Source organism: Suricata suricatta, chromosome 10 (assembly GCF_006229205.1).
Source record: "Suricata suricatta isolate VVHF042 chromosome 10, meerkat_22Aug2017_6uvM2_HiC, whole genome shotgun sequence".
NCBI lineage: Eukaryota > Metazoa > Chordata > Mammalia > Carnivora > Herpestidae > Suricata > Suricata suricatta.
Genome location: NC_043709.1, coordinates 47452607 through 47469672, shown reverse-complemented (window position 1 = coordinate 47469672; position 17066 = coordinate 47452607). Strand labels below are relative to the sequence as shown.

General features: G+C 41.0%; 1 protein-coding gene across 3 annotated transcripts in view; it reads right to left on the bottom strand.

The window, feature by feature from the left end:
• The window catches only part of LOC115304892 (E3 ubiquitin-protein ligase ARIH2-like), a 144151-nt gene that overhangs the window by 68996 nt on the left and 58089 nt on the right, over window positions 1-17066 (bottom strand). Inside the window, exons 4-5 of one of the 3 annotated variants that reach the window (XM_029955229.1) lie at window positions 13830-13940; window positions 12628-12766 (exon numbers count right to left, since the gene is read on the bottom strand). The exons of the other annotated variants lie outside the window; for them this stretch is intronic. Of the exons in view, the coding sequence (XP_029811089.1) occupies window positions 12712-12766; window positions 13830-13940 (166 nt within the window). The 3' untranslated portion in view covers window positions 12628-12711. Of the gene's footprint in view, window positions 1-12627; window positions 12767-13829; window positions 13941-17066 lie in introns of those variants that run through there. 3 annotated transcript variants of the gene reach the window in all.

The following is a 17066-nucleotide window of genomic DNA, read 5'->3' as shown; positions in this document are numbered from 1 at the left end:
CTAGTGCAGTCACTGTGCTCTGTGCCACTGGACAATGAATAACGCCCATCTCCCAGAGACGTTGAAAGGACTAAGTGAGACATAGCACGTAAAATCCCCAACACAGCACTCAGTATCTAGTAAGCACTCAGTGTAGGTGATGATAATAATGATGATTACTTAATGTTCCTCAAAATATATTCCACCCAGGAATAGTGTACTTGGCTATGTCAATAAGTAGAATGTGGGGGTAAAAGTTTCAGAGTTCACAGAGGATATCAATGTCCTCACAGCTCTGTGGAGTTGTGCTGTAAAGATGTCAGTAGAGTTCTGTTTATCCCACCGTGTCCCAAGTTTATTTGAAGACAGAATCTATTTGCCTTTAAGAACAACTACTAACCTCACTAGTGTGCCCCCAGAACAGTTTGAATGATGCTGGTTTGTGAAAATAATTCTCAGTTGTGTGAGTAGTTAAAAATCTATCACCAGAAAGCAAGTAAAAGTAACATCTAAAGAAGCCTAAGTATAAAACTTGGCTTCAGTGAATATTGGGCCATTATGATAGTTGGCTCTTGCAGTCCCTGGAGTCTGGGAGCAGAAGAGAGCATTGCCTCGGCCATCTGCCGTGAAAAGGGCAGCACACAGTGAGGTAGGGCAGGCTTTTAAATTCGAAATCAGAATTTACGGTTACAACTGCTGGCTTCCCTGAAGCAGAAGCCACCCACACCTCTACGTGGCAGCTCTGTCCCCTGAAGAAAAGCCCAGAGTTCTCCACTATCCTCAGTAAGACCACCCAGGCCAAACATTAACTCTTTATTTTTTTAGCCAGGAATGGTCACACATATTTTATACTGTTGAGTTCATTTTGTAGGAAACCACATAAAGTGTAAAACAAGTCAGCGTATGCTGGTCTCAGTGCAGGAGAAGGTCCACACAGGGATGCTTTTGAAGAGGAAAGTTACATTTGTGAAAGAATAAAGGATGGACTCCTGAAACAAGATGACTCATAAAGAGGCTGTGGGTTTGGATGGCCACCCCTCCTGGATAGCGGCTGGCTATTCCTACTAGGGAATTTTTTTTAAGGGGGAGATTTACAGAGAGTTACAGAAAGCATTTAGAAGACCCAAAAGGCAGGAAAAGGTCATGTTTTTGTAAGGGTAAGATACATTTAAAAAATATTGTGTTTAACATAATATAGATTTGATATAATGTTAATAGAGACAATGGGAGGGAATTTGCAAGGGAAGGAAACACCGAATTACTCTTGTAATGACACAGTCTATGTATCTTGCCGCAAGAACACATTTAGTCCCATGCTTTATGAATTGCCACATGGCACAGAAAAACGGCATGTTTACCAACCTGTTTTGTAGCAGGAGCAAAACAAAAATACCACATTTTAGCAAAGATCACACCAACAGACCCTCCTCTCCAAACAATTAAAAGTAAAACTCTCAGACAATTGACACCGACTTAGGAATCCAAATTAAAAAGAGCCGGAATACTAAGAAATTACCTTCAGCAACATCTGAAAAGACTACAATCTGACCAAGTAAGATTTACCACGGGAATGCAAGGAATCGTTTATTAATAGGAAATCTATAAATAAACCACTTCAATAAGTCAAAAGAGAAAAATTATATAATCATCTTAGCAGATGGTACCCATTGAGGATTAAAAATATACTAAAGTGGAGTTGGAGAATAGTTTCTTAACTGTAGTTAACAGAGATACCAAACGAAGACCTGGTAATAGCATTCCTGTCAGAACTAGAAATAGGATACAGATCTCCAGTATCACTTTTACTATTTTATATCTTCCTGGAAGTTTTAGCCAGTGATAGAAGACAGGAAACAAATAATCATGTGATAGTTAATTTTACATACCAACTTGGTGAGGCTATGGTACTGAGATGTTTGGCCAAATATCAGTTTAGACATTGCTGTGATGATTCTTTGAAGTGTAGTTAACTTTTAAAGCCATAGACTTTAAGAGGCACCTGGGTGGCTCAGTCGGTTAAACTTCCAACTTCGGCTCAGGTCAGGATCTCAGGGTTCATGAGTTCAAGTCCTGGAGCCTGCTTCAAATTCTGTGTCTCCTTTTCTTTCTGCCCCTCCCCTGCTCACACTCTGTCTCTGACTCTCAAAATTAAATGAACATTGAAAAAAAATTTTTTTAATCCACAGACTTCGAATAACGTAGCTAACTCTCCATAATGTGAGTGAGCCTTATCCAATCAGTGGAAGGCCTTCAGAGAAGGACTCAAGTCCCCAAGGAAGGACAGCTTCTGCTTCTAGACTGCCTTTGAATAAAAGACTTCATTAATTCTTCCCTAGGTCTCCAGTCAGGTGGCCTGCCCTACAGATTTCAGATTTGCCAGAACCCACAATTATGTCAGTCCCTTAAAGTAAATTTCTCTCTCTCTCTCTCTCTCTCTCTCTCTCTCTCTCTCTCTCTCTATATATATATATATATATATATATATATAAAACCGCCCCACCCCCACCCCTACCTTATTGGTTCTGTTTCTCTGGTGAACTATGACTAATACAAACAGCAGCTAACACCTACTAAAGACTTTTAAAAGTGTTTTAAAAGTGCCTGGCCATGTTTTAAGGGCCACATCTGGCTGTATTAACTTTTTTAATCCTCCAGTAACCCAAAAAGGAGGGCAATATTTGTCCCTATTAGAAACTGATCAGCATGACACATTCTGATGATTCATAGGAATGTTCTGGCCTAATTCAAGGCTAAGAACCAAAAGCCTCAAGTTCCTGCCCTTTTATTCTTAGGCACAGGACTCCAGCTGCCTCTTCCCTGGTAAGATAAGAGTGTCCTGAGACCATGCAATGATGGTGAAATCAACCCCACTGTCCTGGCAAGAGCCAACTAAATTAGACCTGGCTAGGAAACAATAGTATTCAGGAACCACTGTGGGGACTTGGCCTGCATTTAACTCGTACTCTGACAATCCCATGTCAGTTTCCTATTGCTACTGTGACACATTAAACAAACACAGTGGCTTAAACAACACCAATTTATTATTTTACAGCTCTGAAGGTCAGAAGTCCTAAAACCAAGGTGTCAGCACTGCTGCATTCCTTTTGGAAGCTCTAGGGGAGAATCCACTTTCTGGACTTTTCCAACCTCCTATAAGCCACCTGGATTCTTGGCTCATGGCCCTTTACTCTATCTTGAAATTTAGCAGCATAGCATTTTCAAATCTTTCTTTCTCTCTGACCTCTGCTTATATTGTTCACTGCCCTCTCTCTCTGATCTGACCCTTGTGTCTCCCTCTTCAAAGGGCCTTTGCGATTACTTGGGGCCCTCTGGGATAATCTCATTATCTCAGGATCCTTAACCTAATCATATCTGCAAAGTCCTTTGCCACAGAAGGGAACATATTCACAAGTTTCAGGGATTAAGATATGTACATTTTTGAAGGGTATTACTTCATCTACCATACATACCAAGTATAGATGAAAGACCCCATCCTAGCCTTCCTAGGGAGAAGTACATATGCTAATGGAACAAGGAGAAGCAGCTTTCGACTCCTATTACAATCATGAAATATGTCGACTTTCAGTGTTTCCCTGTTCCTGGTTCTCTAGTGAGAAAGAAGCCTGCTGTACAACTAAGACTCAGACAGACTGTACCACAGGTGAGTGGAGGATCTTGGCAACACTGCTTTCTAACCTTCCAAATACACATAACGTAAGAAACTTTTACAAAACTAGAAAGAGGGACACCTTGGAGGCTCAGTCAGCTGAATGTCTGACTCCTGATTTCTGCTTAGGTCATGATCTCACTGTTCGTGGGGTTGAGCCCCGTGTCTGGCTCTGCACTGACACTGCAGAGGCTGCTTTGGATTCTCTCTTCTTTTTCAAAATAAATAAACTTTAAACAATAAAAAAAACTCCTACCAAATTAGAAAGAAACACGGATCTGTTATTTTTCTCACTTTATTGTGGGCAAGGCTATTCCAAATATAAAAACAAAGATCAAACCCACAGTGGACAAGATTAATATCTAGGTCTTACTTAAAAATTAATAACTTATACAGGCTGTCTTTTGTTAAAGTGTATTTACTTTGAAAGAGAGTGCACACGTGTGTGAGCAGGGCAGAGTCAGAGAAAATCTTAAGCAGATTCCATGCTGTCAGCGGAGAACCCAACACAGGGCTCAAACTCATAAACCATGAGATCATGACCTGAGCCAAAATCAAGAGTGTGACGCTTACCTGACTGAGCCACCCAGATGCCCCCAAACCTATTACAGGCTTTTAAAAAGCAAACGGATTTCCAGTTTCCTGTCCGACATGTTAATAGCTTGGAAGTTTCCACTCCAAACAAGTACAAATCTGAACTGAAAAATCAACAGATTCTAAGAGAGGGGAGGGCACAGGTCAGACTGCTGCCCCCAAGGTTAGAGAAGCAGGGAGTAGCTGCTTACCAGAGCATAGAAACACACGTGGAAAAGCCATGGGAGCTAGTGCCAGGGTGCAAACACCCAGACTGATGAATTGTCAGATGCCCAAAATGGACAACTCTGAGAGTCAAAAACTCCAGGGAGGTCATAGAGGGGACCCCACAGTTTTGCGAATTTTACCTCCAGGAGCTCAACCAGATTCTCACAGTAAACAGCAGAGACAAATTTCACATGCTCCCATGAGGCTGAGCAGCAAAGGAGCCATCTTGATTCTTCTGGAGCCCTCTCTTCTCCTTAGTAAGGAGCAGCAGTTAACCAGGAGTTAACTCATTTCCATCAGCAGAAACAAGTTAACCAGTGCCTAGCCTGCAGGGATATTATCAGAGCCTAATTAACCCAAGGGAAGAGGTATACTGAATTCCAGCTGGCTCGAGCCTTCCATGTGGGAGAAGGAAAATACCCAAATTCAGCCCAATCTGGCCATTCTGTCCCACCTGACGGGAGAAAAGAACTGAGGAACACCTGTGAAGTTCACGGTCTAGAGGCATAGGCTCATTAAAAGAGCAGGGTCTAATCATAGGACTATAGAACACTTCTCTCCCCATCCCACGCCACTACACATAGCAGTTAAATTTACCCAGTCCATCATGTCCAGCTATGAAGAAAAAATGACAAGGCATACCAAAAGGCAAAACACACAATTTGAAAAGACAGAGCAGGCATCAGAACCAGGCATACCAGAGATGTTGGAATTATCAGACAGGGAATTTAAAATAACAATGATCAATACACCAGGAGCGCTAATGGATAAAGTAGACAGCATGCAAGAACAGATGGGCAATGGAAGCAGAGATGGAAATTTTAAGGAAGAACCAAAAAGAAATGCTAGAGATCAAAAACGCTCTAACAGAAATAAAGAATGCCTTTGATGGGCTTATAAGTAGATTGGACACAGCTGAGGGAAGAATCTCTGCGCTCAAAGATATCTCAATAGAAACCTCCAGAACTGAAAAGTGAAGAGAACAGCCCCCTACTTCCCAAAACACAGTAGAATACACAAGGACTGTGAGATAACTCCAAATGATATGACATATGCACCATAGGAATACCACAAGGCAAAGAAAGAGAAAAAGGAACAGAAAAAATCTTTGAAACAATGACTTGAAAATTATTATTCAATTAAAGTCAGATACCAAACCACAGAAGCTCAGAGAACGCCAAAAACTATAAATGCCAAGAAAACACACACACACACACACACACACACACACACACACACACACACACCATAAAAGAAAATACCCAACACATAAGGATATCATTTTCAAAACACAGTAAAAGAAGATAAAGAAAAAAATCTTGAAAGAATCAGGAGAAAACCAACACTCTACCTACAGAGGAATAAGAGTTACACCGACTTCTGCGGAGAAACCGTGCTAGCAAGAGAGTGGAGTGAAATATTTAAAATGTTAAGAGAAAAACCTAGAATTCTGTACCCTGTGAAATTCTCCTTCAAAAGCAAGAGCAATAAAGACTTTCTCAAACAGAAATTGAGGGAATTTGTTACTAGTAACAATTCCTTGCAATAAATGTTAAAGGAAGTTCTTTAGACTGAAGGAAATAATATAGGTCAAAAGCTCAGATCTACATAAAGAAAGAAACAGTTAAGAAGGAGTAAGTGAATATAAAATAAAAATGCTTATTTTACTTATTCTTAAAAATTTTTAAGTTTATTTATTTATTTTGTGAGAGAGAAACCGAGCACACAAGTGAGGAAGGGGCAGAGAGAGGAGGTAAGTGAGAGAATCCCAAGCAGGCTCTGAGCTGTTAGTGCAGAGCCAGATGTAGGGCTCAAACTCACAGACCTGAGCTGGTCAAGAGCTGGACATTTAAATGACTGAGCCACCCACGAGCCCCTATTTTTCTTATTCTTAATTGATCTAACAATTAACAGTTTATTTGAAATAATAGCAACAATGTATTCTATTATGTATGCTCATATATGTAAGCATGCATATATGTACAGAGTGAATGAATGACAACAAAGATACAAGGGATAGAAGGGAAGAATTAGGATTATTTTGTCATTTTAAGGTATTTCTACTTTCTGTGAAGTGGTATAATATTACTTGAAAGTGGACTTGGATTAGTGTTAAGTATGTATTGCAAATTCTCAGGCAACCACTAAAAGAGGTAAAAATATAACCAATATCCTAAGAAAGGAGGGAAAATGGAATTTTATGAAATCCTCAATTAAAACTGCAAAAGGCAGAAAAAGAATAGGAACAAAGAACAAAGCAGAAAACAGTAATAGATATGGTGGGCATTAATCCAACTGTATTAGTAGTCAGTTTGAACATTAATGGTCCAAATGCAACAATTAAAAGACAGATTGTCAGAGTTAATTAAAAAAGGACCCAACTATATATTTTTTTAATAAGAAGCCCACTTTAAACATAAAAGCACTTATATATAAAAGTACGTGGATGGAGAAAAATGTATCACGCTAATCAGAGGAAGACAAAAGTAGCTATATTAAATTCATAGAGGAAAGCAAGGAAAGTTATCAGGGACAAAGAAGGGAATTACATAATAACAAAGGGTCAATTATCAACGAAAACATCAGTCCTTAATGTGCATGTGCCTAACAAATGAGAGGCAAAACCAGATAGAACCCCAAAGAGAGATATGTGAATTCTCTAGCACAGTTTAAGGCTGCAACAACCCTCTATCAGAAATGGACAGATGGCAGAAAATCAGTAAGGACTTAGCTGAACTCAACAGCACCATCAATCAATTGGATATAATGGACATTTATAGACTACTTCACCGACAACAGCAAAATACACATTCTTCCTGAGTTCACATGGAGCAGTCACCAAAATAGACAACATTCTGGGCCATAAAATACACCTTAACAAATCTAAAAGAATATAAATCATGCAATGCCTGCATATGATAATTCAGACCACAGAATTAAACTAGAAATCAAGAACAGAAAGATAACTGGAAAATCCTAAAATATGGAGATCAAACAAAATCTTCTAAATAACATATGTTTTCTAAAAAAACAAACAGGAACAAAGTCAAAAGATAAACAATAAATAGAAAAATATTTACAAAATGGGTTAATATCTTGACTATATAAAGAGCAGTTACAAATTAATAAGGAGAAAAGACAAATACCTCAAAGGCAAAATGGGCAAAGGAAATAATAGAAGATACCAAAATGCTAAAAGAAGATACCAAAAGGCTTATGCACATGTCAAAATGCCTTATCTCATAGGTATAAAGATAATTTAAATAAAAATAACTTGACAAATATAAAAATAACTAATGCTGGAAAAGATGTGATGAAGCTTTCTGGGCACACTCCTGCATGCTGGTAGGAGTGTGTATGGCGCACCATTGCTGGGGTTCCACTCGGCAATAGGTATTAAAAACTTAAAAATGGTACACACTCAATGACTCAGAAATTCCATTTAGAAGGAATTTATCTGGAGGAAATCAGGAGTACATGCAAAATTTGATATGTGCAAGTATAATAATGCATATACACACACACACATATATATAGCAAAAACATATAACAGCAAAAGAGGGAATTAAATATCTGAAGGAAAGATTGGTTAACTATCTGTGATCAGCTGTAATGGATCAAATAAAATCCATTTAATCTCATTATCAGATTGAATATCAGATTGTTTCCCCTCACTACAAAACGAGGACAGGGACTCCTCCTTTAACTTCTGTGTCCTTAGAAAGTGCTGTGCACTATTCTAAATGTTTGCTGACTGACTTATATAAAATATGTTTTCAAATAATATAACAGCATGTGAAGCATCCACAATTGAAAAAGAAAATAAAATCAAGATTAAGAATTTATGGAGGGCATGATGTAAAAACATAAGAAAAGTAAAAAGAAAACACAGCAAAATGTTTTTAGAGATTATCTCTGGATGATGAGATTCAAGGTGATTTACTTTCTCCCCTTGTACGTTTTACAGTTTCCAGATTCACCATAATGATTGTGTTTAACTCCATAGTTAGAAAATTTTCAATAAATAGTAAAGATGTAAGAAGAAGAGTAATAGTGTGTTTTGTCAAAATCACAACTTACTCTTCCTGATCCTTTAGAACTATTTATTCAACGTGAGCTCTGTGGACCAACAGAACCCAACACTTACTTGAAACACAGAATCTCTGTCTTGCTGGAGGCCTATGTCAGAATATGAATGTTATCAGGATCCTCAGCTAATATACACACTGATGTTTGAGAAGCTCTGTTTTCGGGCACTCTCAGCTGATTGTGTCATTACTGCATCGGCATGGCTAATTGCTATCGCGAGGTAGCATTTGGCATTCTGTACAAAAAGGTTAATAAGATTTCAAATGTCTTTCTGGCATTGAAATAACTTTCACTCAATTTTAGGAGTTAGGATGTGAATGACTTAGCACATTCATATGTGAAACTTGCCGTTAGGTCGCCCTCTGTCCCAGCCCGTGCTGCCCTCTGGTTTACCCTCTGATTCAGCAGCTGCTCTGAGCACTTATGGCTCTTTCCCTCACCTCACTGTCTCCATTTACTCACCCCTGCACTAACTACCTACTTCAGCTTTTGTTCACCTGCTCAGTTACGTTTATCTACATGTTTCTGTAAAAAAATGGGAAAATATGCTGTCACTTCTGAGATTGCCCGAACAAGGATTTGAAGTTTGTTGATCACACCTGGGTGGACAACAGTTACTTTTGTAGACATTTCTTTATTTCATTCACTGAACATTTACAAGGTAAATGATTGAGCTAATCCATGACCTTAAAGACCCTCAATGAAATGGCAGGGATGGCAGGAGTGGGGAAGACATCATATAGAAATACCATGCAGAGACTCGATGGGATGATACGTGCCTTTGAGTAGACCTCAGACTTAAGTAGCACTAATGGCCTCGGTAAAGCCAGGAAGGATTTGGAGAGGAGGTGACATCCTTTTGTGCCCCCCCCCCCACTGAAATGAAGTTACTCGCATAACAGATACATCCTCCAGAATTGCATATGACACTCTTTACTTGTCATCTTTCCTGGTAGACTGATAGTTCAGTGATGGCTCAAAAGTGGGTGCTTAAGCCATGTTTGCTGAATGAAGGGTTATGATCTGAATCTTGGAGGGAGAGTTGGACTTGGCCTTGAGGACAGGTAGACATTCTTGGAGGTGGAGGAACCTTAAGGCAAGAGGGAGAAAACAACATAGCTTGCTATAACTATCGTTAGTGTCCCTTCCCTGAACTGTGTATCGGTGGATCAGGGAGACATGTCCATTCTGAAACTGACTTTTGTAGATCTACCATAGTTGGAGGTCATGGGAATTAAAACCTTCTGGCCAGTCAGCTGTGACAGATTGAAAGTTGAACTACCAGTCACAAGCACATCTCAGAATATGGTTTCCTTTTTCAGAGAAAGGGCAGTGAGTGTGCTGAAGCCTGCCCAGGATTCCCCCCATTGCTTTCCTTATGGCTGTCCCCTTCAAAGCAGAGTGCAAATGCGCTTCGAATGAGCAAGCAGCACAGTGTAGAGTCTGGGTACCTAGAACTTTCAGAAAAGAAAGCAGAGCTGGAGAGCTGCCAAGGCAGTAAGCAGTCTGCTGCACGACCAGGAAAAGCAGGGCTTCTGTCTCCAGCGCCTCCTCACCAATTTTTCGATATCCTTTGGCATTTGAGCAGGCTGCTGTTGCTTTGGGGGAGCGTGACGTGCACAGTGACATTTGTATTAATACCTTCCTGATGACTGCCTTCTGTTTACCAAACCATAGTATGGAAGTGGAATTTATTCCAGTGTACGTGTGGTAAGGGCAAAGCATCGCCATGTTTGGAAGATGTGTCCTATGGCTGCCAGAAAGGGACCTGTCACATGGCCCCCAGTCTCATCAACTACTTGCCCTGTTGTTGGGGGCACTGGGCAGGTTTGATTGGACTCTCCAGGCAAACAAGAGGCTCCCCTGTTAGTGAGTGCTGGGGCATCAGGAGCCCCAGGCTGGAGGTGAGAGGTGCAGTATCTGCTGGTTTCAGAACTCTGCTCCCTCGCGGAGGCAGCCACTCACCACCGCGGTGCCACCCTGCTTCAGGGCTCATGGGGCTTTGCCAGGCATGAACTCCAAGTCACCCAAGAGAAACCGCACCTTCAGTTTCCAAGGTCATCGTCTCTGACACTCCAGCAGGAGGGTGTGAAAAGAACACCGGAGAGTAGGGCTCTGTATGCTGAGCCTGAGGACATTGCATAACTGCCTCAGTCCCAAACTGACTTCATTCAAACCGCTCGCAAAGGTGGTTCCACACGTGTGTTAAGGTAAACTCGCCAGCAAAGTCTGATAGTGACCCGGATGTACAGAAACCAAGGGAGGGAGCAAGAACTTTCCCACTTATTCTTCACCCAGAGTATAAACTACATTTTCTTGCTTCTCTTCAGTACACCTGAGTGGTCATAGTGTTCACCTGCTTTGGGGGCCTGCTTCCAAGAACTCGGTCCTTGACCGCAGGGTGCTGAACAGAAAAGCTCCCTTTTATAGCAAATGTTTTATGTACTCCTGAACGTTTTTACACACTTGCGGTCTCCTCGGAAAGACGCGAGCCGTCCCGTGAGGGGCCCGGGATCCATATTGTGTTCTTTTGATGTGTGTGGAACAAAGTGAGCTGTGACGGACCCAGGACTCCGGGTTCTGGTGCCTCCCCCAGCATCACAGAGACGTGTCTTCACCCCTTCTGAAGAAGGTGCAGACAGTCTGGTTTGGCAGATTCACTTCCTTCTACATCTGGGACTCACATCGCAAGTTTTTGTGGGATCTCGGGTGCAATAGCTTTCTTTGTTTGGGCTAAATATAATCTTCAGTAGGCAGAAGAGGAATGCTTAGAAAGCACCCAACTTGCTGATGTCAAGGGGAAAGCGATCTAATTTCTATACCATATAATTCCGCTTTTATACCACTCATATTTGTTTATTCAGCTGCCGTTGTCCTAATTCTCATGTGCATATCGCCTAAAATAATTAATCTTTGGGTCTGCAGTAGCCTCCCCTTTGGTAATCTTGCCAACATATTCCTGGAAGAATCCTATTTCACTAGGTTCCAATGGAGGACGGTAAGGCTCTGAACTGAGCTCGACACAAAAGAAATTCTGCATCCTAGGGAAGATTTTTTTTTGACAGAGGCTGGTTTTTCCTAATTTGCACAAAAACCTCCAGTGGGATAATAGGGTCTCTGGGAGAAGGAGAACTCTGGCCCATGTTTTATAGATATTATTCCATGTCTCTGAGCATGGGGGTTGGGGGAGAGAAAGCCAGTCCTCTTTGCAAATCCCAGCCCCTTTTCATTGTTAAAATATTATAACAAACATTTTAAACCATTTTTGAAAAAACTGCCACAGTGATTCTTGCATAGTTCGTTGCTTCTATCTGTATGGAATTTACATGTTATATCAGAATATATTTACAGTTTTTATGCTACCTTTTTCGGCTGACCATTATACCATAAGCACCTCACGTTTTCTATGGGTTTCTGGTTTTCATAATTATGATTTTAATGCTACATAGTTTCCACTGAAGGTAGGAATGACAATGAATTTAACTACTCCTTTCTTGTTGGATTTTAGCATTGCTTGTGGTGTTTTGCCTTCGCAGATAATACCTCTGTAAGCATCAGTGGATCTATAACTTATTCTTCTTTTGTATTTGAATAAATTCCCAGGAGTGGGGTAAAGCATCACTAGTTTCATGGCCTTTGGTATGTGTCACCATATTTATTTCTTAACGGATAGTAAAGGTTTACATCCCGTGCATTCCTTGTGGTTGAATAATGCACAAGCCAAGGCAGGGATGATATTCAAAATTTATCAACTAGTTGGAGCACTGGTACTGACTGACCTAAACTGAAACCAGCTGGTCAGTCTGCCTAGGCCCACTGCCTGTATATTGGCCCAGCTTAGTTACCTCCAAAGCATCCTCCTCATCTTTTCTGTCAGCCTGTGTTTCATTCTCTATTTCTTTTCTCCTAGTTCTCTTCTGTTCTTTCAGCAAGGTAGTAATCATAACAGCAATATCCGATGCTTTATTGAGTATTTACTCTGTATTCACATGAATTAATCCAATTAACTCTTAGAACAACCCTATCCCATTCATTTTGTCCCATTTTATAGGCATGAACACAAAGGCTTGGGAGGTTAAGTTACTTGCCTAGGCACACAGAGATGAAACAGTGCAGAGCTGAGATTCAACTCCAGTCTGGCTGCCTGTCTCCATCGTTCTGAGCCAGGAGGCTGTTCATCCTGTAGGGTGTTGGGGTGGCTGGGTGGTATAGCAGAAGAGGGCGAGAAGTCTAAATAATGGAGGGATTGAAGATGGGTTATTTCAGTTGCCTTTTTGCTCTTTTGTTTCCTGCCTTATTAAACTATTTGATTAGCTTCTCCTGGTGTCATATTTATTTGCAGCTGTTAAACATTAGAAGACTTCAGAGGGGGGATTTTTTTAAAAACATAGTTATTAAAATGTCTATTTTGATTTAAGGATTTCTTCTGCTTTGTATTACACACGTGTCTCATATCTTTTTAATCTATAGTCATTTCTAATAAAGAATGTTCAGAATCTACCAGCCAAAGCACTTTAAGTGATTCTTGCCAAGTCTCATTTGAACATATTATCTCTCAGCCGAATTATCACTCAGCCATATCCCTGTCCTTTTATCATTTATAAACTTGGCAATGTGTCCATTCAGGTCCATTACAAAGTCATTTATGTATTTTGAGACTACATCTTCCTTACAGTATCCCATATTCTCTTGACTGGAAGAGATCTCTGATTATTTTCCTTATAACGTACAATTGTTTTAGTTAAATTTCCATGAGTTGGGCTGTAGATATCAACCTTTGAAGTGGGAATGGATGATAGATGTTTTGAAGGAGTTAAGGAAAAGCTCTATTTCTGGTTGAAAACATCATATATCTTGGAAAAAAAAATTAGAAACTGGAATATGAAGATTGCCTCTCCTGGGTGTTCTCCTCAAGAGCCTCGAGCCAGGAGTGAGAACTATATGTTTGGTAGGGGCAGGGCTTGCTGGTAAATGAGGAATAGATAAAATAGGCAAATTCCCTATCTTAGTCTGAATTCCCCCAACGCAGAGACTGAAACAAGGAATTGAGTGAAGGCAGTTTGTTTGGGAGGTGATCCTAGGAGGCAGGAGGGAGAGAGCAGGAAGAGCAAGGGAAGAGGGTCAAGTTAAGATAAGGGTATGTGTTCAAGGTCACTGATGTAGGACTTGAACTGATGTATACTCTGAGAGGTATATAGAATGCTTTCTAGAACCTTCCACCAGAAAGGAAGGTGGAGTATTTATATGACTCCAGTCTCCTATTGGTTGAGGGTTGTCCTGGTGTAATAAATACCTCCAGTTTGCACTCCCCAGCAGCCTGTCTATAGGCCAAGAGGACTCCTTTGGTACTGGAGAAGTAGCACCAGGTAAGTAAGCTCCTGGGAACTGTCCGCCACAGCCACAGCTGCAATCAGAGGCGAGTCAAAGGCAAGTAACACAGTCATAAGAGGTTTCCACCACACACCCACAAAATGAGATTTAAATGTCTGATTTCAAAGTATATCTTGAAATTTAGCACTTCTCCCCACCTTCACCATTATCTCTGTGGTCCAGGCCACCTTCATCTCTCACTTGAACTTTTATAAGGCCTCCCAGCTGGTCTTCCTGCTTCCTTGCTTGTCTTCTTACATTCTTTTTGCCTTAAGTGCCCCTGAAAGCACATCCTATCACTCTTCTGGCAGAAATTTCCAGTGGCTTCCTATTACCCCAAGAATATCATACAAAATTCTCATTCGGTCCACGGTTCCTCCAGCTTTATTCTGAATGACTGTCCTGCTTGGTGCCTGTGCTCCAGTTACACAACCCTTCTTAGCCTCAACAGTGATTCTTCCTCCTTCCTTTCCTTCAGCCTAACGTGATCTTCTCTCCGATTTTCACTTGGTCCACAACCTCCGTGTTACCTCCTCAGTGTGGATTCCTTTTACAACTCTTCCTAAATCAAAACCCCATACTGTCTATTATTTTTTTAATGTTTATTTATTTTTGAGAGAGAGCACGAACAGGGGAGGGGCATTGATGGAGGGAGACGGAGGATCTTAAGCAGGCTCTGTGCTGACAGCAGGGATCCTGATGCGGGACTCAAACTCACAAACCATGAGATCATGACCTGAGCCAAAGTCGGACACTTAACTGACTGAGCCACCCAGGCGTCCCTCTAACTATTCTTACTGATATTTCTTTTTCTTCATAGCACTTTTTACCACCTGACATAGCTTCTATATTTACAAGAATAAAATTTCACAAAAATTCACCCTCTTTCTCCAGCATCAAGAATATTCCCTGGTATATTATAGGTTCTCAATAAATATTTACTTAATAGGTGAATAGACAAGTGGCTCCAGAAGCATGGTGTGTCCTCTAAGTTCTCCCCCCAAATGTTCCCATTAATGTGATCACCCCAGTGACACAGGAGGGCATTACTTCTGTGTATAATTAATTATTTATATCAATGCAATGAGAATGTATTAAGAACCCCTATGAGAACAGATGACCTGAGGTGAGCAGGAAGTGGGTGGTACTTCCTGCAGGGGAAAGTGGGCAGACAGAGAAGCATGGGCACAGAATCAAGCTTCAACCACTTACCAACCCATGGTCTGTTTGAAACTTGCCCCATTGGGTGGATTGTGTGAGATCCAGGGATGGTACTGGAAAATTCTATGCCTCTTGCCTCTTTTTCTAACTCTTTCCTCTCTCCCAACCCCTCAGGAAATGACAAAGAAGGAGAAGCTGGACCATCTGGGGCTGTGGGAAGGTCTGGCAGAGAGAAAGTACTTGACAGTGACAGTACTTAGGAGGCCTGACTTCATCTCCTCGTATCCAGGGACTGACTGAAACAACACAGGCAAGGGCCATTTATGGAAGTGAGTATAACATTGCAAGAATGTGCATTTGGGAATTTTGACAAAAAAATCTGCATTTTTAGGAGATATGAGATTTTTGGTAGGACGCAGAGTCTCTCTGTTCCTCCACTTCTTTACTCACCTGCACACCCAATTCCCTTCTTGCCAATACCAGGGAAAATTGACATTTCCGCAAATAGTGCCCCAATATCCACATTTTTGTGTTCAAAACTTACCTGGCTCCCTTAAAGCTCTGTGGGGTTCATGTGAAAAGGCCAGCCCCCTATTTTCCTACTCAGGTAACAATGTAACCAGAGCATTCCAGAAGCAACACCTCCACCTTCATTTTCTAGGTCAAAGAAGTGATTCTAAATATGGACATCCAGGCTATTGGGAGGAAAGGATGGGCCACTGGGGAGGACAATTCGGCAGTTCCAAGACACTATGGTGTTGGCAGTTGTCTACTTTGAAGACAGGCCCTGAGATCTGACTCCCAAAGTCCTACCTGCCGTTTGGCTAGTGTGGGACCTTGGAAGTTTGCTAACCTCCTTTGTCTCAGTTCCATCTTCTGCAAAATGGGAATAAGCTAGACCTTCCTCACAGAGTTGGTGCGTTAAACGATAATAACTGGACGTTCCTCATAAGGTTAGGGTGAGCGTCAGGTGAGTTTATGTGTGTGCAAGGGCTTGGAAAAACCCTAGCGCACATCAAGCTTCAGCAATGAAGGCAATGAACTAACAAAGAGCCAAAAGTTCTTACTACTGGTTTTGCTTCTGCAGTGATAGGTAGTGACAGTCGAGTGAGGATCACTCTAGACCCGCCTTGACTCCAGAAGTAAGGTCAACTCCACTTGTTAGATACCAAGAGTAGACGGGTCTCCCCAAAGGAAACATTGACCATTAGAAAAGAATGGAGGATGGATATCGAGTAGGCAAACGTAACAGATGTCCACCACAACCTACTCGTCTTGCCTTTCCTATCATTCTTTGAACACATGCTGCAATTTTCCATTTCCTGCCCTTGTACGTGATGTTTTCTTTGCTTGAAATGCCTGTCTCACACCTCTACCTATCAAAAGTTCAAAGTACATTTTAAATTATACTTCCTTTATGTAACCTAGTCCTTGAAAACCATAATTTATTACCTTTATTATAGCTTTTATCATCATCCAGCTTGTATTATATTATATTGTGTTCACTTCTTTCTTTTGTTGCTGCATTTTAGGGGCGAAAATCATGCCTCATACCAGATTGCACACATGCATATTATTTGGAGATTGGTAGGCATCCTCCACCATGTAAAAAGCTTGGTGTCAACTCTAAAGTACCGTAATAAAGATTAGTTCTTGTCATCATCATTGTTTCTTCAGCACTATGTCTTCTACATTGCAAATTTCTAATAAATATTTGGTTGCTTTGCTAGAATACCTAATTGTAATCAGAAGTAATTTTGAGCAGTCTCAAAATTCTTCATATTCACTCTAACGCTTTCTTTTTTTTTTCTCCATAATATTTTATTGTCAAATTGTTTTCCATACAACACCCAGTGCTCTTCCCCTTAAGTGCCCTCCACCATCACCACCACCTCTTTTCCCCCCTCCCCCTTCCCCTTCAACCCTCAGTTCATTCTCAGCATTCAATAGTCTCTCAAGTTTTGCATCCCTCTCTCTCCCCAACTCTCTCTCCCTCCTC